The sequence below is a fragment of the Stegodyphus dumicola genome, chromosome 5 (genome assembly GCF_044657685.1).
Source record: "Stegodyphus dumicola isolate Sdum_Otavi_A_Nest chromosome 5, ASM4465768v1".
Taxonomy (NCBI): Eukaryota; Metazoa; Arthropoda; class Arachnida; order Araneae; family Eresidae; genus Stegodyphus; species Stegodyphus dumicola.
This window is the reverse complement of record NC_140772.1, coordinates 140083715-140108469: the sequence shown is the minus strand read 5'-3', so window position 1 is coordinate 140108469 and position 24755 is coordinate 140083715. Positions and strand designations below refer to the sequence as shown.

The 24755-nt window shown below is 33.6% G+C and overlaps 1 protein-coding gene across 5 annotated transcripts in view; it reads left to right on the top strand.

Moving 5' to 3' along the window:
* LOC118185241 (uncharacterized) overlaps positions 1-24755 on the top strand; it is a 265229-nt gene that overhangs the window by 85300 nt on the left and 155174 nt on the right. The window contains exon 1 of one of the 5 annotated variants that reach the window (XM_035355070.2): positions 19221-19410. The exons of the other annotated variants lie outside the window; for them this stretch is intronic. Coding sequence (XP_035210961.1) covers positions 19301-19410 — 110 coding nt within the window. The 5' untranslated portion in view covers positions 19221-19300. Of the gene's footprint in view, positions 1-19220; positions 19411-24755 lie in introns of those variants that run through there. 5 annotated transcript variants of the gene reach the window in all.

The following is a 24755-nucleotide window of genomic DNA, read 5'->3' as shown; positions in this document are numbered from 1 at the left end:
GTACTTTGCATTATTAGATGAGTGTAAATCTGTCAAAGAAGATGATGGGAATTTAAAATCTCAATAACTGTATCGCAAGATTGCGTGTGTTAAATGTGTCGTCAATCGTTAAAGGTTAGAAATGCTGGCATGAATAGCTGGCGTGTTGGTAGAGAATGTATTTAAATATTGTATCGAAATTAATCCAAAGGATCAGGGTTATCTTAAATGCTAAAAGTTATTACGTAACATGAATGCATTTTGTTAATTTTATGCCAGGTGTTTCTTAATCAGCTGCAAAAATAAGGTAATCTAACAGAATATTATTTTTAATTTTGCAAGTATTTTGTTCTTTGTTGGATTTAAAACTGTTGAAATGATGATATTAGAACAGTGTTTCATCTTAAGTGCCAACTATTACATTAAGCAACTAACGTTTTGTTTACTGCATAATTCAAAGCTGCTAAAAATGCTTTTCTTCTGCTCAGCAGATGTGTTTATAATCTCATATAGTCAGTCTAAACAGTTGAGTCTGTGATGATAAAATAATCAGCTTAGAATGATTGTATATCATTTTAAACTTTGTATTCCACAGTCACTGCTGATCTTGCTTGTACATTCTGCATTATCTGAATTTGCAAATTTATATCGTTCTACGATGACAAAATGATGAAGTCTGCTTTTTGATTCCCTTCCAATGCTTTAACTGTGTTTTTAAACGGAAAGTGATAAACATTTAGTTGAAAATTTTTATCTAATTAGAAATTTAAATTCTGCGAACTTCTTTTAGGCTACTTAGGGGAATGATTTCCGCATCATTTCGAGTGATGATGCACTGATAATCTTAAGATACAATGATCTATACTTTTAATTAATATTGTTATTATATTAATGCTAAGTTATTTCTATGTAGTCTGGTTTTTTGGTTTTTCTATAAAATTTGTTTAGATATAGACTTACCATTGGAAGATCAACGTGCAAATCTTCTTAAAGATGCACTAATGTATTTCTCAGTGATATCTAGCATACATTCTGCGAAGGTTAAGTAAATTTATCAAACTTTGCACAGATATACACAAAAATTAAGTATGTGATTTAGGAAAAACTTTGCAATAATTGAACTACATCTTTTCTGTACGAAAATATTTCTCTAAAACAAAAGCCGTTTTCAGGAGAATCATAATTTTGTGACAGCCAAAATTAATTGAATAAGCGTTTTGAAAATGATTTGTGGTATTGCCCCCAAATAATCACAGTAAACTGCAGACTTTCGAAAAGTCCTAATGACAACAAACTGGAAACAGAAATAAGAAATAAGTATATAATAGTAAAGCAGTTTATATTTTAATACAAATTTGGTGATTTAAGGTGTGTAGTGAGTGTTACTTGTATATTTATGTAACAATGGCTCTTTATTTACACAATTAAAATAAAAATCGTTAAGAAAACTAGTTGTTCGTAATAAAACTACTGTAAGACTATAGTATGAGGCAATATTAAAAGACACCTTGAAACTGAAAAGAATGAATCAATATGAAAGTAAAAAAGATAGTATTTTTTTGTCTTAAATTTCCATTTACATTTATTTATGATTATGTAGAAGGAAATTTAGATGTAGAGCAGGCAAAATTATATGACGCGACCTCAATTAATTTATAATACACAGTATAAATTGGAAATATTGAAATAGACTATTTATGTAATTAGGTATCAGGCATCATACATCAATAAGAATGTATACCCTAGTGGTATCCTAGAATCCTAGTATATAACTGGAAATGTCCTTCCTTACCTTAACTATTGCAGTTTTCAGATGCTCTCCATCTTGGTTAACAACCTGGATGCAATACTTCTTGATTTGTTTAGGACTCGTATTATGGAAACGTTAAGTCTTTCAGTATTTTTTCGATAAAACATTGTCCTGTATAGTTTTTATGCAAGTGGTTGTATCATCAAAGTAACAGATATTTTTTCCTCCGCATGAGTTTTAGGTATTTATCCCGCCTTCTTAGCATGCCTTCGTGATGTAGTGATCAGCACGCTTGACGCGTATTCGACTGGCCCGTGGTTCGAGTCCCGGCGACGGCATTGCTCATTTTGCGCTTCTCCAGCATTGAAATAACCTAATGTTTCAACAGTGGCGCCCAAACTAAAAGGGTGGTAGATGACGATTCTCCACCCCCAGGATTTGGCGATTGGGTCCCTGAATCCCCAGTCGCACTTTAAAAGGGGGAGTATATAAGGTATTTCTTCCGCTTTCTTAGCATGCCTTCGTAGTCCGCTCGGCGCGTATTCGAGAGGCCCGTGGTTCGAGTCCCGGCGAAGGAGTTGCTCATTTGTTTTTTATCTCTCCTGCTTCCAAAATAACTAATGTCTCTACACAGTTATCTTTTATATAAACCAAATTATTCTAGAAAGTCAATGCATAAATCTGTTAATTCATTTTTATGATAATAAAGTGCATATTAACTTCTTACTTAGAAAATCAGCGAAACCCATCAATGAACTATTGGCCAGATGGCCTTGATCTTAAGTTATGTCAGTATGAATGAAAATCATATGACCGTCTAGATTAAAACTTTTCATCAGAAAATAATACTATATACTAACTATAGGAACAAGATATCGTTTTTCTAATTAAATGTAAATGAAAGAACTAACATTAAAAGAAGATTTTTGCTTCAGTTTCATAAACTGTACTTTACGTCCGTCATTTCCCATTCATGGGTAAAAACTGTTCTTCAAAATCTGGAAATTCATTTGAATTTTATCTAAAGGCGTGGCTCCGACCCACCTATCCAAATCGATGTTTTTCTATTAAAGACCTGCTCTTGCAATCAACAAAGGCCAGCTAAGTTTCCTATGCATATTACTCATATAACGAAAGAAAACTAGTGTCTAGAAAGCGAGTAACAAAAAGCTAAGAAATAAAATAAATGCAAGCCGCAGGTTTAGAAATGTAAAAGTTCGTAAAAAATAATAGGCTTTTCGGAAAAAGATACAGAGCGAATAAAAATTTTTAATTCTCTGAGTTTTAATCGAGATTTGGTTTTGTAATATGGAAATTTCTTCTAAGTATATCATTCAAAGAGCTTCTCGACTTATGACTGATATACTTTATTTTTCTCAAAATGTTAAAATATTGTTCACAAAAGTACATTAAAGCTGCACAAAGTCATTAAAGCTTATTTTATAATAAAATATGGATTTCTCATTTAATTTAATGAATATTTAATTTAATGAAAGTTGAAATTAGAAGAATATACAAATATGCTATGTTAACGTACTCAATTTAAACAATAATGAAAACGTATCTGAAGAGTATCTACTGTATTGAACTCGAGTCAATTGCTAAAGAGGATGCTGAATTAGTACGTTCACATATTTCTGCCTTTTTATCGACCACAGAGCCCTTCTGAAACATCTTTAATTTGCATCATACTAGCTTTAACACTTCTATTCGCTGCATAGTATTTATTAGTCTAAAGGGGCTTTGTCCCTTTGGGCTAATAAATACTACTAAGGGACTATTGGTTTCGTTTTGCGATTTTGAGTCGATTCACTCTGAATGTCCGTTTCACTTTTCAAACTGTTGCCACCAAATATTATTGCCGTGTATTATATTGAAGAAATTAAATAATGAAGCATCTGCATGAATGTATGTATGTCTCTCGCATTGTGATAAAACAACGGTACATAGAGCCATCCAGTTTTTGAGTGACGTAATCCTACTGCGAACATGGGCATCTGGAAGCCCGAATTTGAAACTTGGAAATTTTTTTATTATCGATTTCATATTTTGTAAAACTTTAACGAATTTTTGATTAATTAACTCAAGGATTTAAAAGCGAGCAATGGCAACGCTGCACAGAAAAAACATTTTTATTTCCAGCGCACGAGACTGTGTATCGGAAATTCTAAAGATATTCTCAATTTAAAATTATTTTGCGATATTGCTCTTGAACTGAATTTTGTGGTTAAAGGGCGAAGAACATGATATTTAATAAATAAAAGTAACACACAAAATGTTAAAACAACGGCCCTTTTGAACGTAATTTAAAATCTGAAACCTTTCAGATTTTTATTATTATTAGTATTTTCTTTTTATTTTCTGCTATAATAAAATTATTTTTGATTTTCTTACGGCCCAACTACGCAATATCGCGGCATATCCTACTGCGTAACAATCAAGAAAATCTAGTGTTATACCTTCAGCATTCTCGTTTGTATGAGCTGCACATATTGTATCGTACAGTATGTTTTTGATGGGAAAAATAAAATTTCAGAATCTTCCAATTAAGTGAATATTGTCTTTGCAGAGTCATGAATTTTAAAAGCCTAAAACTGAACTATTATAATATGACTACTACTAAGTACTGTAATTCAAATAACTGAGAGGATGCTGATATATATTCAGCAACCTCTTAGTTTTTTATGTATAATTCTGTAACTGATATATGTAAAAGATTTTGAGAGGCAAAAACTGAGAAATTTAGTTGCGCCAGTCCAACACTTCACTTGACAGATTGTATTAATGTCTACTTTGATTCTATATTCGCTGTTACTTGAAGTTCTGATAAATTTTAAGAGATGGAGTCAGCGATGCGTACAGTTTGTTTTAGATATTTTTGTAAATGAATACAAGAAAATAAGATGCATTAAGATATAAATAAGCTTATTAACTTATTCGACAGTACAGTAATTTGCAAAAAACCATAAAGGCATTTGCACGTTATTTGTAAATAAAGTATCGCGCAGGATAATAAGAGGAGCTTCGTTGTCAGAAACGTTTGCTTGCAAAAAATAAGGTTCAGAATAATTTGATTACTTTTAAGAATAAATGTAATAGTTGGAATTAATCTTACATCAGAAATAATTTTACTCGAAGAACATAAATTACACACTTCACTTTTCAGAGCAGTGGTTTTTAACAAATGAAGCTATACACTCATCTTGTAGAAAGGGATTCAATCACTTTGTTATTGGCTTAAAGAATGCTTATTTCAGAGATTTACTTTGCAACTATGTTGCATTAATAACTGCAGGTATTCATTTATTTTCTTCACTTATTTTACTGTGGCCCAGACGGTATGATTGTTAGGGGAAGTAAACCGCTGAGTTGGCTTCCGACCCAGGTATAGATATATCCATGCAGAATTGGATACCAACTCGGCGGGGAATCAACCACTAGCTACCAGGCTGCAGCCATGGGCAGCCCCGGCTGGGCAGACGACATTTATAAAATGCAAAAAAGAGATATACATATGCATACAAGGCACTTGAAGAAGAGTACAACAATGTACAAAGAAATATGTACATGTGCATACAAGGCACTTGAAGAAGAGTGCAATCAAAATATATGTATATACATATAAATACAAACTCATATACAGATATAGTATAGTACACACTTACATACATAGATATTCCGAAACAAATAAAAGTATACATACTCTCACTCATATTGATATATACACCCATACATATACGTTATCATGATAGTTAAAGTTTACAAGAAGCATGCCATTGAGGTACGCGTGATACTTAGTATAAATTAGGTACCATAAATAAAAGATATAAACATGTACAGATACATTACAGCATTCAGATACGGTACGAACTTTATGTATGGCACAGCATAAATACAAAATTACGTATTGAATAAACATATCACATACTCTGTTGCTGACATATTGAGCTAGCTTATATAGACTTTTATGACTACTATCTTCCAGTGTCAGAAGAGTAATTGCTGGTACAGTAGTCAATTATTGTTTTCAGTTTCCGCTGGGCAACTCTGTTACTTTGTAGATTCTGGAACCCATTTGGCCAGAATCTGGCTCCTGGTTGCTTGAGGCTGTTAAGTGCTGTGTGTAAGCAGGAGAACACAAAATGATCTGGATGGCCGTCTTCTCCACATTCACAGTTACCATTCTCTCTCAAGCCAAAGGGCAGAGGTATGAAGGAAAGGGCCCATGACCAGTGAGGAAATACGTCAAGATATACGTCAGGATATCTTGGATTGTTGGACTGTTGTCTTGACCTTGGGAATGAGATTGTAAACACGTCACCCTGTGGAGTCTTGATCCCAACGTTCTTGCCATATTCTTAGGAGCTGATGGAAAGTCCGACTCTTTAGGTCTGAGATTGGCCTAAGGGTCGGGACTTCTCGCAAAGTGATGAATCCGCTGCTTCCTTTGCGACAACATCTGCTCTCTCATTTCCTTCTATTCCCGTATGAGCGGGCACCCAGATGAGTGAGGGTCTTTGCGAAGCAGGCATGTGTGTTAGAATGTCTGTAATGCTGCTGACGATAGGACTGCGAGAACGAATTCCAGCTATCGCAGCGAGGCTTGAAGCTGAGCCTGTGTAGATGATACTGGGCACTGTGGGATTGTTCTTCAGGTGGAGAAGAGCTGCTCTGATTGCTATGAGCTCTGCCTGAAAGACCGAGTTTTCAGAAGCGAGCTTTCTTTTCCACTCATACGTTAAAGCTTCTCCAGAAAGTATACAGAATCCGCTTCCCGTGCCCCCTGGAGTTTTAGAGCCATCAGTGAAAACACCATTTGCAGTTCCCGAGTCCTATGTTCTATTAAAGTAGATAGTGTCCTTACATAGAACATTGAACATAGTTTTAGCAGGGTGGGAGGGAGCTTGCGGTATGTGAGGCTCATAATCAGTATGGATATAAATTTGTCCCCAGAGACTCATGGTGTGTCGTAGTCTGCTTCCGTTAACCACTGCAGCCTTTCGTTCAATTAACAAGTCCAGATGCGGCGTGCCTGTGATAATTTGTAAGGCTGCCGTGCACGTGGTAAGATAAGCCTTGCAAATGAGAAGAAGCTGGTGTCGCTGTAGAGAGTAGTGAACGTCTCATTTGGGAAGAGATGTTAGTTCCCCAAATAGCAGCGGCATACAGAATAATTCTTTTCACCACTGTCTTGTACCATATTCTAAGCAAGTGGCATGGAATCCCCCATCTTAACGAGGTTGTTGATCGCATGGAAGTAGTCAGTCTATTGATTCTTAACTTTAAAGAAGAGATGTGTGGTTTTCAGGAAAGTCTATTATCTGTTACTACTCCTAGGTATTTAAGTTTTTAACACATTTAATGGAGGATCCCAAGAGTTTAAGACAGGGGTTTCTACGTAATGGAGAGCCTCGACTAATTATGAGTGCTTGTGTTTTAGGCACCGAGAGTTTCAGTTTATGCTCTCTCACCCAGTCAGCAAATAAATTAAGGCTATCCTGAGTTAGCGTTTCAAGGTTGTTTCGGCCTGCTACAATGAGTAAAAAGTCGTTTGCGTATGCTAAAAGCCTTACTCCTTCTTTGTTTTCAAAGACTGAAAAAAACTGAGTTAGAAACTATGTTCCAAAGAACGGGTCCAAGACAGGAACCTTGCGGACATCCCCTCTTAAGACCTTTCCTTACCAATTCTCTGTCTAACGTCATTAAAACATGTCTTTTGTCAAGATAGCTGCGAATCAGGTGTGTTATGGAAGCAAAGTATTTGAGGGTATCCAAACTGTTCATGATGTCGGGCCACCACAGCGAGTCGAAAAAGCTCCTTGAATATCCAGGGATATGACTGCTGTGTGCCTATCTTCCATTTTGTTCGTGAGTATTATATCCAACAGCTGACTCAATGCGTGCTCCGTGGACATACCTGGTTTGAAACCGAATTGATTCTAAGCCTACTACGGTACCGAAGGGCCCGGGTTCGAACCCCGTTGAAGACATAGATGTTTGTAAATGTATAGTGTCGGTGCGGCATGGCGGTACTCTAAATATGCGGCTAGCCTAAAGGCTTCTCGTGTGGTTTGGTGGGAGTGCAGAGGGATGGGAGACTTCCGGATTCCCCCAGGGTGCTCTTCTCAAAATTGAGGGTGAAAGTCCAGCTTATCTTCGGAAGCCCTGGCAACCATTGTTCCAGGTAATATGGACAACAACTTATCATACTATGAATAAAATATAATAAGAAACAAAGTAACAAATTCTGAAAGGTTTCATAATTTAGCGGTCGCCCAAAAGTGTTTGTTAAGGTTTTTTTACGATCTCGCTGAGCTCGAAGACTACCCGTCTACCGTTACACTCACATTTACTAACCCTTTTTTTTTTCTTTTTAGTGTTATTGCTAAACATTATTTTCTTCGCACTTATGCCATATACAATTCAAGTGCAAAATTACAAAAATTTTAACAGCAGTATACGTTTAGAATTCCTGATGCAGCTTTAAATGTTGGCATACATATGGTAGACGGGTACGTATTTCAATCTTTTCTCATTTTATTATATCAATGTTCAGTTTTCTTTCTACGAAGGCTTTACAAAACTTTTTTGTCTTTTCATTATTAACGTTTTGGGCGTTTACTTTGTTTATTTAATGTCACATTTTGGCGCTTACGCAACATCAAATTGGATTCAATAACAAAATCCCAAAATATTTAAAAAACAGCATAAATTTAGAGTTTCCGATAGACAGTTTTGCTCACTGGTGATAAAAAATGTTTTATTCCGTATGGTAATGCCACTGCTCGCTTTGAAATCGTTTCTTTTTCATCAAACATTCATTAAAGTTTTACAAAATATGAAACAGGTAATAAAAGAAATTCGAAATTCAAAATTCGGGTGTCTATATTCGGGAGAGGTGATATTAGGTGCCCATATTCGGGAGAGAACTACATTATTCAAAATTCGATGGTTCTAGGTACCGCTGTTTTTTCACGGTACCTAGAACCATCAAATTGATTTTTACCTAGAACTATGCCAGAAACATACATATATTCATGCAGATTTCTTCATTATTTAATTTCTTTAAATATAATACAGGGCGATAATATTTGGTGGCAACAATCTGAAAAGTGATTCAGCACGAAATACAGTTTCGAGACTAATAGGCCTTCTGGACTATGGCCCTTTTAGGTAAAAAAAAAAATTAAGTATTTTGCTTTAATTAGGAATTTTTGAAAGAAATTCACAATTTTCTCTGCTAAGAATTTGTTGCGAATGCCTGCCGTGTAAAAGATTGACGCTAATCCATTGTTTAAAAACTCATCTTTGATATCGTGAGGGTAGGAAGGAAGAGGTAGCACTATCAATTGTCACTTTCAGTGTCCTAATGTGTATCCTATTAATTATACTACTACCTGGCCAATTTTGTAGTATCCGTACACACCCGGGCTATAATCCCAGCAGATATTCGGAAATTAAGTACACATTGTGATCAACTTTACAGAATAAGTCACATTTTCGCCATATAATATTGAGCAATGCAAATAAGATTAAAAATTAGATAAAAAGATGTAAATTATCACTGCATCAAACTATCACACTATTTCTCTTATTATTACCTTTGCGTGTGGAAGAAGAACTGTTAGTTATCTTTTACAATCATTTTGCGTTCTGTACTTTTATCTGTCGGTATTTTGTTGACAACAGCTCTTGTTTGTTGACAAGCGAAACGGTGTCAAAAGCAGAGCAAGTGTTGCATAACAACACAATTTTTTTCCTCTGTCACATTATGAGATATGTACGTATTTTACCGATACTTTCCGAAAAGAGTTAATAAAAATCTTAGCTCTTTAAATTATGCAATTTGTGTAAAATGCCTTAAATAAAAGTTATCTCTAACAACTCTTTGCTAACTCAAGAAACATCGTATAGATACCGGAATGTAGCAGCACTATTACAGGTTGTCTGTTCCTCCTGCAATATCCATAAATGAAACGTGTCATATTTAGGTACAATCTGTCTACAATCAGCATATATACCATTTATTTGCGACATTATGGAACTAGCCGGTGCTTGGCATTATATGCTTTTGAACATCCCTAAATGAACTCCCGATGCGGTGCTCTTGGAGCACCATGGGCTGTTTGTCCTAGACAGTTAAAGCCACCCGACTATACGCGAGTAGTGTAAGCCGCCCGGTATCTGGACCCATTTTCACCTGTCACTTGTCTGTATATTTAATTATTTAAATTTTTGATTGATTAATTATATAATTATTACTTAATTATGTAAAGCAAAATACTGCCGTACGGGCAATAACTTCTTGAAGGACGTTTAAGAATAATACTCGTATTCTCTTTACATATGAAGAAAACTATAAAAACCTTATATTGACAGCCCATGTCGGGAATGCTTCTACGTTTTAGATTCTGTTGAATGTAAACGTTTTAATTTGATTTGTGAAGCTTTTTAGTTATTCTGCGAATAAAGAATATTATGAAACTATTTTACGCATCAACATAATAAAGGGAATCATTTAAAATCAACTTATATGGACTTCTTAATAATATTTTTCAGTGAGTATCATTAACACTTATATCATTAGTATAATCAGCAAAAGAAGTTTTTAATTATACATAATAATAACCTGCTGCAGTATTTTTAATTCTTCTCCTTGCCTACATTCGAATGGTAAAATGCTTTTTAATAATATTTTGAAAATTTTTTGCATTCAGAAAAACGTAGTTAAAATGCTCTAACTTTAAAAATTTAAATATTTTTAGTTGAATTATAATTTTATTTAAAAGGTTTCCCTTCGGGGAATCATGCTTCTTCCTTGTTTGCTTAACTAACTAGAAGTGTAAAATATGCATTGAGTAAGGTGACGCAATATACAACAATACGTGCCCAAATGTTATTTAATTAAGAGATTAATAGCGTAGCGTGACTGCGCAGAATCTTACCGCTAACTTCTGCTCATATTGATCGAAATCCGACCACTATCATCTGAATGTAGAAGTTAGGAATATGGAATGGAAGAACAGAAGACGGAGCAACATGTAGACTCACAGCAAACCTAGATGCACCAAAACTCTACAACAAAAGGCTGAAATTGGAGGCCGCATCCAAACCTGAACAATTTTACATGACCTGCAATTATATTTCAATCATGTGTTTGTTGTAAATACGGTGCTTATAGTTTTAGAGACAAATAGATATGGTCTGAGCTCATGTGCATAACTCTTTTCGAAGAAAAAAAGAGACAGAATGATTAGGTTGGGGCTTTGTCATTGCATGCTTGTATGGCAGGCCACGAGACTGGGATAAGTTGGATAAATTTCACGTCAGTAAATTTAATTAACCAGCGGATAATTGGCTTTTCAGTTTTGCGGTGCTTACATTTTCTCTTGTTAAGTGGCTACTTCAGATGTATACTTCCTTTTAGTTCCTATTGGTGTACATATGGAAGCAAACTAACTCACGGCTTATAAAACCTGTTTATATGCACTTGTTGTTCTTGCTGAATTAAAGTTCTAAATAAAATTATAGTAGGAGTTTTAATTAAGAAATTAAACTGTACAAACGAAATTTTTAACAAAGGGTTTAAGAAAGAGGCGGAAAAGAATGGTTTTTGAAAGAAATAAGAAATTACAAAATTTTGTGATGCTGTGCGCAATAAAATTGTATATTTTATTTTTATTCAAGGATGCAAACAAAACTATCAGAATCAAAACAACGCCATCAAGTATTATGTTGTAGTAAGAAAAATGAAAGTTTATAAAAAAAGTACGTTATAATTATTTATATATAAACAAATGTATGTTTTCTGTATGTGAGGAAGTAAAATTTAGTAAATAAAGGAGACTAGCTTGTCATTATTTATTCTCAATTTTTTTCCCACTTTGAAACTGTTTTAAAACTTGGAAAGTTTTCATAAATTGCTAATTAAAGCTAAAAGTATATTTATTGGTTAAATCACTGAATCAAACTCAAATTACTTGAACTATTTGAAATTAATGTCTTCCTGAAAATTTAATATTTAGCCGTTAATGTGTAAAACTGTTAATGCGTTAAGCCGTTAATGGGTAGTGTAACCAATAGAAATTTCTTGTATGTACCAATCTTTGGATTTCAAGAAGAAAATAAGTTCAAATTGCAATTTTTCATTTGCATCAATATAATTATTATGACTTAAGTATGTTTTGGTAAATATTGAATGAAATTTAAAATTTAGTTAGAAAAATTCTATTAAGTTCTTTTTATTTTATTAAAAAAAAGAAAAGAAATGTAGATAAAAAAATTCAAGCCCTTCAGTTGCTTTCAGATTGTGCCTTCGTCCCGCATGCTATCACCACTTCTACGAATGACTTTTTCGAACCATTTACCTACATCCCTCCTCTTAGCAGAGGAAATACAGTGTGTGCATAGCAAGAAGGGGAACTGCACGTATGATGCTGCAAATACAATTGCACTTAAAGACGCGCATGAGACATCAATGGCATAACATTACCTTTTCAGATGAATCGCACTTCTACATGCAACATCAAAATGGATACATGAATGGCATGACATTTCCTTTTCAGATGAATTCCACTTTTGTATGCAATATCAAATGGGCATATGCGCATGCTACGCAATAGGGGAAATCTTGCATCTTCGTACCGGTTCGGCGCCGGGAGTTAAAGTATGGAAACATGGATTGGATATGAGTCCCATTCTCGTCTGACCCTTTCAAATAGCACTCTGGTCAGTCAGATTTATATTACGCCGATATTAAGGCTTGTAGTTGACTACAGAACAGTGAGTTACCACACGTCGCACTCAAAGTTCGATTCTTGCTCCACATGCAGCAGAGGTGTCTGCCGAAAACATCACAGATAAAAACGTAACGGGAAAAATAACGCAAACAAAAGCATCATCATGAAAAAAAAAAGCAAGGAGGAAACATCCCAGTTCTAAAACATCGTCGTCAAAAATAAAGCAGTTTTAAAAAAACATCGTAAAAAACATCGTGGTAAAAAATAAAGCACCTACAAATCATCGCGAGATAAAGACATCGCATACATGTTTTTTTCAGGCTTTAAACACTATTTTGTGCATACAAAATGTGAGCACAAGAAGGAAGGAGAAATATTTTTACCTTTATATTTTCTATTTTTGGATTAATTAATAGTTTTTTGCCGAAAGGCAAAACTGAAAATGAGTAGATAATTAACCTTACGTATAGTAGTTAAGAGAATTTTAAAATTATGTATTTAGCTTTTAACAAGATTTAATTTTTACTAAAAGAGTATCATAATTAACAAAATTGAAGAAAGTAATTATACAATTTGATAAACAGTTTTAACGTAGATAATCCTATGCAATTACTCATCTTCCCTTTTCTCAATTTTTTAGAATATTTTTTAAAAAACACTCAGTACAACTTCATAAAGAAAATTAATTAAGTAAGGACTTTTGAAAGTTTGAAATTCTATTAACTGCTATACGTAGGATTGATTTTCTACACATTTTCAGTTTTTGAATGTTTAAGTCTTCTTGCTTTTATAGGAAAAAAATTATTAATTAATCCAGAAATAAGAAATACATAGGTAAATATATTCCTCATTCTGTGCTGTGCCCACAAATAATTATGGGAATATACATTTAAGACTTTTAAAGCCTGAAAACCTGTGCTTGCAATGTTATCGTCCTGCGATGATTTATAGGTGATTTATTTTTACCACGATATTTTTATGACCATGTTTTAAAACTTCGATGTTTTGAACCGCTTTATTTTTAACGATTGATGTTTTATGCCCCGATGTTTTAGGAGTGCGATTGTTTCTTCTTCCACGATGTTTTGTACTACGATGTTTTCATCTTGCGTTGTTTTTATCCGCGATCTTCTCTCCTGTAACCGCAGCAGCTTACAGTTTTGTCTTTGTCACTGCGTTCACTAAATGTTTTCCCTATTATACACGAATCGTCTAGGACAGATATGTCAAATTCACAGCCCTTGACTTATTTTTATGCGCGCTTGTTTCACACCAAGAAAATAAAAGAAAATATATTTTTCCCCCCAATGGCAGATTATGAACAATTACAAATGTAACTCAGTCCATTAACCTATACAAGGCCGGATGTGGTGGTCTCTTCTCACCTAATAGGTGCGCCACCATCGCCTTTCCTATGAAGGGACGGACAGTTACAACCCTGCCCTCTCCGGGATTCGAACCCAGGCCCTCCGGCATCGCAGTCAGCTTCCCTGACCACTATACTGACTGGGCGACACATAAAATATAATATAGTAATACAAATTGGATTTTCACCGAATATCGAAGCATATATACAAGCTAGGTTTTATAAATGACTCTTGAGATGGCTTCTTTACAAAAATATTTAATCTCATGTCACAGATAGAATTATCAGAAATTCAGTTGTACTCCACTTTAAGCTGAGATTCAGAGAAGTAATGTCTCTGAATTCACAAATAAATGTCAGCTCAATCCTCAGAAAGCTGCAAATTACATCGTACAGGATTTCTATTTTCGGTAGCATGTATCGGTGTAAACAACTTTTCGAACTAATGAAAAGGAACTCCCAGTGAGATCCAATTTACCAGGCATTCATCTCTGAGCAGCATGTCTCCAGATATCCGAAAGATGGCTGCAGGAAAAAGATGCCAGGTGTCGGGAAGGAAACAGTTAGTGTATATTTTCATGGTCATCCTATTTTTTTTTAAAGAATTACAGTATTAGATAAGATTTTATGCATTTGTTCATTTTTAAATGCATCATTAAGCATTAACTTGGCTTTTTCTACTTGTGGCCGCCATTCGCATATCCTGATGTCCATATAGCTTATTTGAAATTCTCAGTTTGACATGCTTGGTATGGGGTATCATATGCGAAGGCAGGATGAAGACCATGAGGAGATATAATAGATGAACTCTAGCAATGACTAGACTGCAGTATTCACAGAATGTCATTATCAAAGTCTCTTCCATTGTGTGCTTCCCGTATAACAGCGGTTATTATTGTTGTATAATGCCCACATTGATGCCATTCATAGCACATTCCGTATGTCCAACTACATAAAGTTTTAATAATTTTATTTGCGCATTAAAAAGAAGCTAGAAAATAAACTTATTTTGTCATCTTTATCCTTGTTGCTGCTACAGTTTTAATATCCAACAAGCAGTGTATTTATATGGTCTTTTAGGTTCTATTTCAGAAAATTTAATTTCGTGCTGATATTCTTGTTTAGTTTACATATTAAGATTACGAAATTGCACATATGTATCATTTAAAAAATTTTATTTTATTTTTTTTTATTTTTTTAGGCGCATTTACGAAAAACCGTTTTAACAAGTTAACGTTTGGATCGGATCTTACGTTTCACTCTGTGAGGATTTAAGAACTCAATAACACTGCAAGTTCTTATTTTTTAGTTAGTTGTATTATGAGTATTATTATTTTTAGCTTGGAGAGATAACATGCGGTTGGGACTTTAATATTGGGTGGATTTTAGATAAAGATAACTTGAAGTAAATCTTACAGTATTATATACTCATTCTGTTAATATTTATCTTAAGATGTAATATGAATTGCAACATCTTTGATGAAATAGAGTGTGACGTGCGAAAGTGAAATAAAATGTAAATTTGAAAAACTTATTAAACTATCTGTGCTGTTCATTTCCGTGTCGTCGAGTTTTATCACCAAGAACCGCCTTATGTCTTCCAACAAAACACACTGCATTTATTATCTAGAATACATGACCTTTCTTTAACATTTCTCTTTGCATGCGAAAGAGCGGTTAGTTGATAAAAAAGTTTGATTTTAAATCTGTTGTTGTTTATTGTATCCTCGGTAACAATAGTGGGATATCGAATGTATTGTGAATTATCTTTCTCTGTTTACGTTTTATGCTTAGGATATCTGCGTTTTATATTTAAAGCTACAGGACACGTTCTGTAATCACGTGATATTAAATTTAACAGTTTAACAAAGTAAGAGTTATTAAAATAGGAAAACATGAAATTTAAAACTGGATTTTATTTTAAATTCATTACAAGAAAAAAAGGTGCTTTGACACGGTTTTCTCGAAATCGAAGAAAAATGCTTTAAAATAAACGTAAGTCTAACGTGAAATGTTACCGAACGTTTGAAAGCTTTTCGCATATTTGTAAGCAAAAAATATCTGTTTTAACGTCATCATCAGCAATAAAATCGAGATTATAATAATCCCAATACTATGTTTTGACTGAAATTAGCCCATGCTTGTTTAAAAAAACGTGAAATTATTAATAATAATTTATGGTAATAATAACTTTCTGCACCAACTTTAGTGACTTTTTCCCGAGTGGAACCGAAAGTAAACTTCCAGTTTTGTGCACCGAAAAATCTGTCTTTTTGCCCGCTGTCCGAATTACTTGTTTTTGCATAGAAACTTTAGTTGTCAAAATTGTTTCTGTATTTCTGTATTTTACAATTTTTTAATGAAGACGTTTGGAGTTTTTATGTGTTTTTCCCTTGCAGAAGTGAGAACTGAATTAATTGAATGAGATATAAGTAAAGTGACTATGAATAGTTTTGCATTTTGTAATAAAAAATACCTTCTGGTGAGCTCTTTTTTCGATGTCGGTGTTAAAACTTAACAAATAGGGCCGTCACATGTAATCGCAATAAAATTAGTCATTATTCTTAATTATATTTTGATATATTTTTCTATATCCACTACAAAGATATTTGTTGTTGTAAGATGTTTGTTGTCGTTTCAAAAGTTTCTGCATAGTGGTTTTATTTTAATATCAGTTCCTGAAATGGCTTTATACTAAAAGGAAAAAAAGAAACGAAATCGTGTTCCGAATGTTGAAAAAGCAGCCGTAGGGGCTACCAAGTATAAAAATTACCAATTAATAATACACTAATGTTTGCAAAAAATACAACATCTACAACATCATGAAGTAATTGTCGGAAATGAATGAAATTTTTTCCACATATATTATTGATAGTACAAATAAACTATCAAATTTACAAGACAGAACGAAACTAACGTCGGGAATTAGTACTTTGTGTGTCCCCCACATTGAGAGATGAGAGTCTGTACACGTCATGCTGAATCATACGGGTTCTGAATGTTATTCTTGGGAATGGCATTCCATATAGCTTCGACACTTGATGCGAAAGTTCAGTCTTGGGCTCATACATGTGGTGTGCGCCCCACCACATGTACGAGCGAGTCGCAGACCGATGAAATTACAGACATGCTCAATGGGCGACGTATCCGGGGGGGGTCAGCAAACCATGAAAGAAGCAAAATCTGTTGTGCCCTAAAGAGATGCTTGTGCAGTCTGAGAAACATGTGCAAGGGCATTATCCCGCTGAAATATAGCGCCGAGGAATGGGGAAGACCTCTGGCTCTACAGCTTCCCTTATATAGCGGTCACTGTTGAGGTTGCCCGCAATCTGGATTAGCAATTATACCCAATAGCTCCTCACACCATGATTGCCAGGCATTTGTGCGGTATGACCCTGGATAACACATTGTTGGAACGTTTGACGCGTACTCTGTAACGTTTGACGCGTACTCTTCCATCATTGCACTCCAGATTGTAGCAAGATTCATCGGAGAAAACAGCAGTTGTTGCCGCAGGGCACCCCATGCAATGTTTTGCCGTGTCCATTGAAGTCATAGGCGTCTGTGATTCAGCGACAGAGAAATCCTGCGTAAAGAAATCCCTTGCATGCATTTCGTACTGCAGCAGACGGCAACGAACAGTGGAGCTAGACAACATGTAGCTGTGCTTTAAAGTTTTGCCAACACATGAGAGGACGCTATACGATCTGTCACAAGCGTGCGGATAAGGTGTCTCTAACGCCGTGTCGTTGTGCTGTTGCGTGGCTCCTCTGCCAGTATTTCTCCTTGCTTGGTTCTTCTCTGTCCATTTCTTCCAAACACTCATCACTGCGTGCGAACAAACGATTGCTCGATACGAAAATCCACCCTTTCACATACCGACGATGCGGCTTCGTTCGAACTCCGTTGTATGACACCGTTCGCTGTTGACAAGGCATATTGACCACTAATTAAACGTCCACTGCTATGTCAACTTAACACTTTCCTACTCAACACTGAAAGTGTAAGATATTTTATATGGTAGTGAGTAGGTGAATATAATACGATAATTTTTTAGGTGTTTCCTAGTTAGGAGTATTGCGAGCATCCTGTTTAAAATGTTTACTTATAACATAGTTAATTTTTTGTTAATTATGAACGCATGCACATTTTTTACGTTAGAAACATTTGTATGAGTTTTTTACTATCCACGCAGGCTGGTAAATAGCTAGTCATGAAAATGTTACCGTTTTACGTTCAATAAAATCTTTAATTTGTTTTTCAAATTATAACTGGAATTGCTGAACAGATTTACCCAACAGGAGCAATTTGAAATTTTTAAAGCATACTGTTTTGCAACTTTACTTTATTTTTAAATGATCCATCTGATTTGTATAATTAATAATAATTTTATATATAATATATATGACGGATAATTTTATGGGCATTAATACAATTATTGTAATTAAGAAAAAAAATTTCAAACGCCATTATATTGTATAACTTGATGCAAAATAATCATATTTTACTATACCTCTGCTATGCATTCTAAAATTTGTTTTACTAATTACGTTACGGGTAAAATTAAAGACCTTTTTTACATAATTTAAATTCTTAGTATATAGCTTTATAGTGTGTCGATTAAATCAAACGTAGTTGATTCAAAAATCGTCAATAATGAGTATATCTTAATATAATTGCTTGGATAAATAATATAATTTGAAATAATATTGTCCTATTTCAGCAGTATTTCTTCCTTTATTACACATTTATTGAAGTCTAATTTTTCGCTAATAAATCTGATTTCATAATACGAATGTAATGTACAAAGCAAGGTTAAACCTCTCTTCATTGAATTCTGAGGTAATTTATAGTCAGGTTTTACCGATAAGCAAAAACTGACTGATGTATGTGCGAAGAAATATTTTCCAACTCTGCCTTAAAATAATAAAGATATAGAAAAGTTATCCAGAGCTTTTCAAGTTATGATAATTTAGTAAACTTTAATTGATGTCTTAGACATTTTTCTTTCCTTCTGGGCGAAGATCTGATTTAAGATTAATACTTTGTCCTTTTAAAATCAATTTTTAACTTTAAAGAACCTACTATCGTTCTGTCTCAGTACTTGAAGACATTTTACTTAAATTAATTGAATATTTCTTTTTCAAAACATATTGCTTTTTTAACGTTATTTGGACGAAATGAGATGGTGTTGGTTTCTGATTGGATGAATAATTTCTCCTACCACTTATCAGTATCTAGTCTGTCTTTAGATTCAGCATGTTGCTCGGATTGTCCGCCCTATGATAAAGTCTCTTATCTGTACAAAGGCCTTGGATAGCACTTCAGGTACTTTGAAGATCATTTTTTTAGAACTCCTCTTGCAGGAGTCACGTGACTATTTGATAGGATTGCGTTTTTCAAAGGCTCTCATTCCAGTCAGTTCATAGAAAACTTGTGGTTATTGCCTCTTTTGATATCAAGAAAATGCTTAATGTGTTAAAGAACAAATTTAGTTTTTCTACGACTAATCCTGGGGATGAAAAAAGAAGACATACCTTCAGGGATAAAACGGAAAACTCACTACGAAGGGGGGGGTAAGTGTTTCTGTTTGTTTTTTGTACTCAGTATTGACACGTTTTAGAATGTATACAAATCGAAAATTATTTATTTATAATTTGTTATGTGGAATTAATTCTGACGTACGGCTACTGTTTACGTCTCGGTTTCTTGTTATTTTGGTCAAACTGTTTAAATATTTTAAGCGTCACACACCGAGGGAGAAGTATAGTCTTCAATAATAGGACAACATGGAATAGGGTACTAGAAAAATGCGATTTTATTTAGCAATTTCGTTAAAATTTACAGCAATCTCAGTATAAAGCCTTGCATAAATTTCAAAATGCAGCAAATTTTCATAAAACGCAGATGTATCACTCCTTTTAACAAGAGGTTTAGTACTCTAATTTAATTGCGGAATTTAATATAGTGTCAAAGAATATATGAATGTAAATCATAGAGAAATTTTGCACAAACTATAGCGTTATGTAAATGATATTCGATCTTTTAATATTCATTACAACAGCCTAAAATTCTAGAAAATGAATGTTTTGTAAAATTATTATATTTATTAAACAATGTTATGGAACTTAACACATTTTTGAATGGGGAAAAAAGCTTGTTTTTTCATAGGTTGACATTAAGCGATAAATTTATTTGCCATTATTTAATGTATTTTAGTAATAATACTATAAACGAATTAAATTTTCTTATGAAAAGTACAGTTTTCAAAACTTCAAAGTCTGCGAGGTATTGATGGGAAATTGTGGATGAAAAAGTTTCGCTTTCCTTTTTTTTTATCTTTTTTCTTTTCTTTTCTTTTTAAGATGCTTTCTTAAATACAGAAAAATGCGACCCTAAATTTTCTACTATAAAACTGAAACTGTTATTCAAGTTTCAAACGAAATTTTGAGGAGAAAATAGTATTTTTTTTCCAGATAAAAGAGATCTATAATCTGAAAAATAAGAACAAGTAGCATCTCTCTATTTTTTTCTTTTTTTTTCCTCTTTTCCACTACTTTCTTTTTTTCATATTGTCTTCTTTTTTTGTACTAAATGCTGTCAAAATAATAATATCAATGATCCAATTTCTTCTTAATATCTGAAATTAAAACCTAGAAGGAAATATAAAATCCTAGCTTTATTAATTCATTTTAAACAAAGAGAAAGGAGAAAGTAGTAAATTTTCACATGTTTAAAGAGCATTTATTTTTTCCTACATATCACGCTTGAAAATTAGTTTTTTGGATAAAAGTTATGTAAATCGATAATAGCATATATATTTTGTACTATAGAATTATATTAATCAGATGCATGACTTCTTTCTTATCTACTACAAAACGGAATCAAGTTTTCATTCAATCATTAGTTAAATACGTCTTATACTTCTTTACCGGTACCAAAAATAATTCTTTTCGTTTTCAAAGTTTAATGTATATAAAAATATTGAGTGAGATTCAAAATTTTCCAGTTTATTTATTTAATTAAATTTGATAAAGATTTTGAATTTCAATTTCAATTATAGGAGACTGTTTCGTTTTTCTAGATGACATATTTTTCTTTTCATGTTAAAATTCTAAACAAAAGAATAAATTTACTATTTTGTTTAAAGGAAATAAATGACCATATGAATCATAGCAGTGAAATTTTGAAAAGCATTATTTTTAAATTTGAAATAACACGCAGTTTCAACCATTTATGTTAACAAAGCAAAATCTCTTTTCCATGTTTATCTGAAAAGAAAGTAGACTTTGTTAGGAAAATCCCGGAAAGTGGCGCTCATTAACGTTTATAAACTACGAGAGGTCCTGAATGCAAAGACACAGCTGAAAAGAGACAAATATTTACCTATTTGTAAATTGTTACCTAAACTTAATATTCGAGTAGCATCATATCGCGATACTTTTGCATTTGAAAATGTCTTGTGTTTTTGCTGTATGGGTGTCATGTTCACTGATTAAAAATTTTTCAACGATTGAAAAAAATCCCATATTTTGGAACAAAACAATCATTATTGAGAAATCCTGGATGAAATCGTGTATCAGATCAAGAATCAAATTCTGAATCAAAGCAGCAGACCAGCCTATAAAAATAACCGACTTTTGGAAGAAATTTCGAATTTCTGAGTATTCGAAGAATTTAATGTTGTTTTCACTTTTCGTAATCTATAGAACTATATTGCAGCTCTGGTTTCCAGAATAACAGATTGTAAATTTACGTTATTATGCCAGTTTTTTCAAGTTCATTTTAAAGGAATAATTTAAAGGAAGGGACTTGAACTGCTTCGGGAAGATGTTTTTTTTTTCCCTACAAGATAAAGTTAGGGTATATATGGCACGATAGGCTACGGAAGCTTTGCATAAAATTAGTGGGTATCCTCTAAATTATTCTCTATACAGTCCAAATCTAGTAGTATTTAAGAGAATGAAAGTTTACCACTGTCAGAAATAAAAGCGACCATATCAGTTTACACCAACTCTCATAAAATCGGATGAAACGTGTTTGAAAAGATAATACATCTGTAGAAATAGTATATAAAGAGTGAATATGACCATTATACTCTATAGTCTCTAAAAATTCAACATTCTGTATTTGGAAAAGAAAATCTACGCCAAACCTATTAACTACTCGGATAATAAAATATAATTTCTTGTCCACGAAAATTTAAGAACAGATCTCGTAATAATACCCCGAACTTCCGATTATCTGTGTTGTAGATTATCCAAATAAAATTTGTCAACCGTCCAAATAAAATTCGTAATGCTCTTTTGAGATTAGTATAGAGTCATTAGGTTATTTTGAAGCAGGAGACGTGAAAAATGGGCAATACCCTGGACCTCTCGAATACGCGCAGAATGTGTTACCGTTATACCAGGAAGGCATGCTGGAAGGAGGGAGAAAATATTTTATATACTCCCCCTTTTAAAGGGTGATTGGGGATTAGGGGGCTCAATCGCCAGATCCTGGTAATGAAGAATTATTGTCCACCACCTTTTAGTTCTGGCACCTCTGTAGAATCATTAAGTTAAAAATGAGCAACGCCCTCGCCGGGACTCGAACCTGGACCTCTCGAATACGCACCGAGTGGTCTACCGTTACACCGCGATCGCATGCTGGAAGGAAAGAGATGATACCTTATATAAAAGAGCTTCAAAGTTTCTGGGAGAAATTCTCGATACTTGATGCTTTGAATCTGTGAGTATTGAGGTTTGCGTTTCAGTTTAAAAGCTTAATACTGTTAATTTCCACAAAAATTTATCCATAATGTCGTAAATGAGAAATATTTAATGATGATGAGATAACAGAACAGAATTTTGTTGGAACTAGCTTTCATATTTTTAAAATGTAAATATGTGAAACAAGGAAAAATGCCTGCAGAAAAACGAGAATGAGAAAGGCTGTAATATTTTATCGGATAAACGTTTTTTAGCTGCAGTGACTGATGAATAGACAGTAAAAGAGTGGAGATAAACAAAGAAAAATGAAACTGAAAGAAAAAACAATTAAATAGGAAATATGATGAAAGAACTGAAATGCTAGACTATATGTAGCTCAATAAAATGAGGTCAAATTAACTAACGTGCCCACCAGCGGCCGAGCGGTCAAAGCCGCTGAACACTGGTAGTTCGATCCGGGGTTAGAGTCCAGGCGAACGGGCTGGCTGCATGGGCGTTTTCGTGGTTTTCCCCATGTGTAACGTGGATACGAGCCAATTTCCCTTAAAAAGACCTCCACGGGGCATCCCTCCCTTTCCGTGTAGTGTCTAAGGGCGGAGCACGTAATAAGCAGAAATTAACTAACGTAACTTAAGCCTGTATTTGTTCTACTGTCTCACAGAATATCAATATTAAGATGAATTATGTACATAAGACTATCTTACGGAATGAAAATTGAAATGTTTTTGTGTCTTTTAATATTATCTTTTTAATTAACTCCTAGCTTAACCTTATCTGTCGCCTTTTAAACCTCCCTTTGAATTAATGATTTGCAATACGCAAAAACATTTCCGGATTACGCTCACCTCCTTACCTTTGCATTTAACTAAGATTTAGGGTAGTGAAAGTGGTTTAAACCGACCTAACAGTTTATCCATATTATCTAATTATAAATTCTCAGGATTACTTGAAATTTTTGATTACTTGAAAATATGCGAAGCCATGTTTAGGAAAATTATCTGATAACAAAATAGGGTAAGGTAAGAATTTAAATGTACAGTTCCTAGCACTTTTCGTCACCATTTAAAAATCAGTACAAAGTTTGGAAGTTTTTATTTCCCTTTTAAAAACAAAAAGCTTTTAAACGCTTGGTTTCTAAAATATGTGAAAATTAGGAGCTTTCGAAAAACTGCATACAAATTTTAAAAATCCCAGTCTTAAAGACCAACAGCCAACAATTGTCCAAAAGGCTTACACATAATTTAATAATCAGTATATATAATGTATACTGATTATTAAAGTTGAGCTTTAAATAAGTTGAGCTCAAAATAAAACTATCTTAACTATAGGAAATTCATTTACAATAACATTTCTATTTATCATAAAAATTTCAGTATTGTGTACAGTACTGCAAAGTTTGCATTTGTTTCTGCAACACGCATATCTATTTGGCAGTATTTACATAAATAATGTTTAATGTGATACGCAACTCTGTAGATGTTGCAAATATTGTTCACTTTAAATATCAGATAGAAAGCTTTTTAAAATAGAGTTTTGTACATTCATATACTAGCAAATGATGAAATGGATTAGTATCTACAAATTCTACACACTCATTGCAAACCTAATTTTTTCTATATTTCTGGGCTACATGGTACATAGAGCTTCTCATCGAGAGTGCTACAAATTCTCTTATATTTTCTGGGAAAAAATCCGTATATATACTTATATATCCGTATATAAAAAATCCGTATACGCATTTCAAGCCCTCTTTGCTCAACGATTAACCATACCTTTAGACACTATCATACCTTTAGACACTAGTTTAATTTAGGAGCAAAAATTTATTTATTCTCTCTTTAGGGAGTACATGATGTTCTTTACTTTTAAAACTGGCAAAATTCCACTTTCAGTCCCTTTTCCAGAAAGACGATATTTCTACATTACACTTTACAAAATTCATAAGATAGTGTCTAACGTTTTGATTTTGATATAAATAGTAGAAAAAAAGAAACAGTTCTTGTGCATCGAAGTTTACCTCCTTCTTTTCTTCCCCAAATTGGACCTGTACCACTTTCTAAAAACGTCCATCACAAAAAGAACCGATTCGTTCGATATTGGAAGGAAGTGAAATATACATGCTGCATCTCTGAATAATAATAATGCCATGATGCTCTCGCGTGTCATAATGCGACGTCAAAATATGTTTGTTATTAACATTACTGATG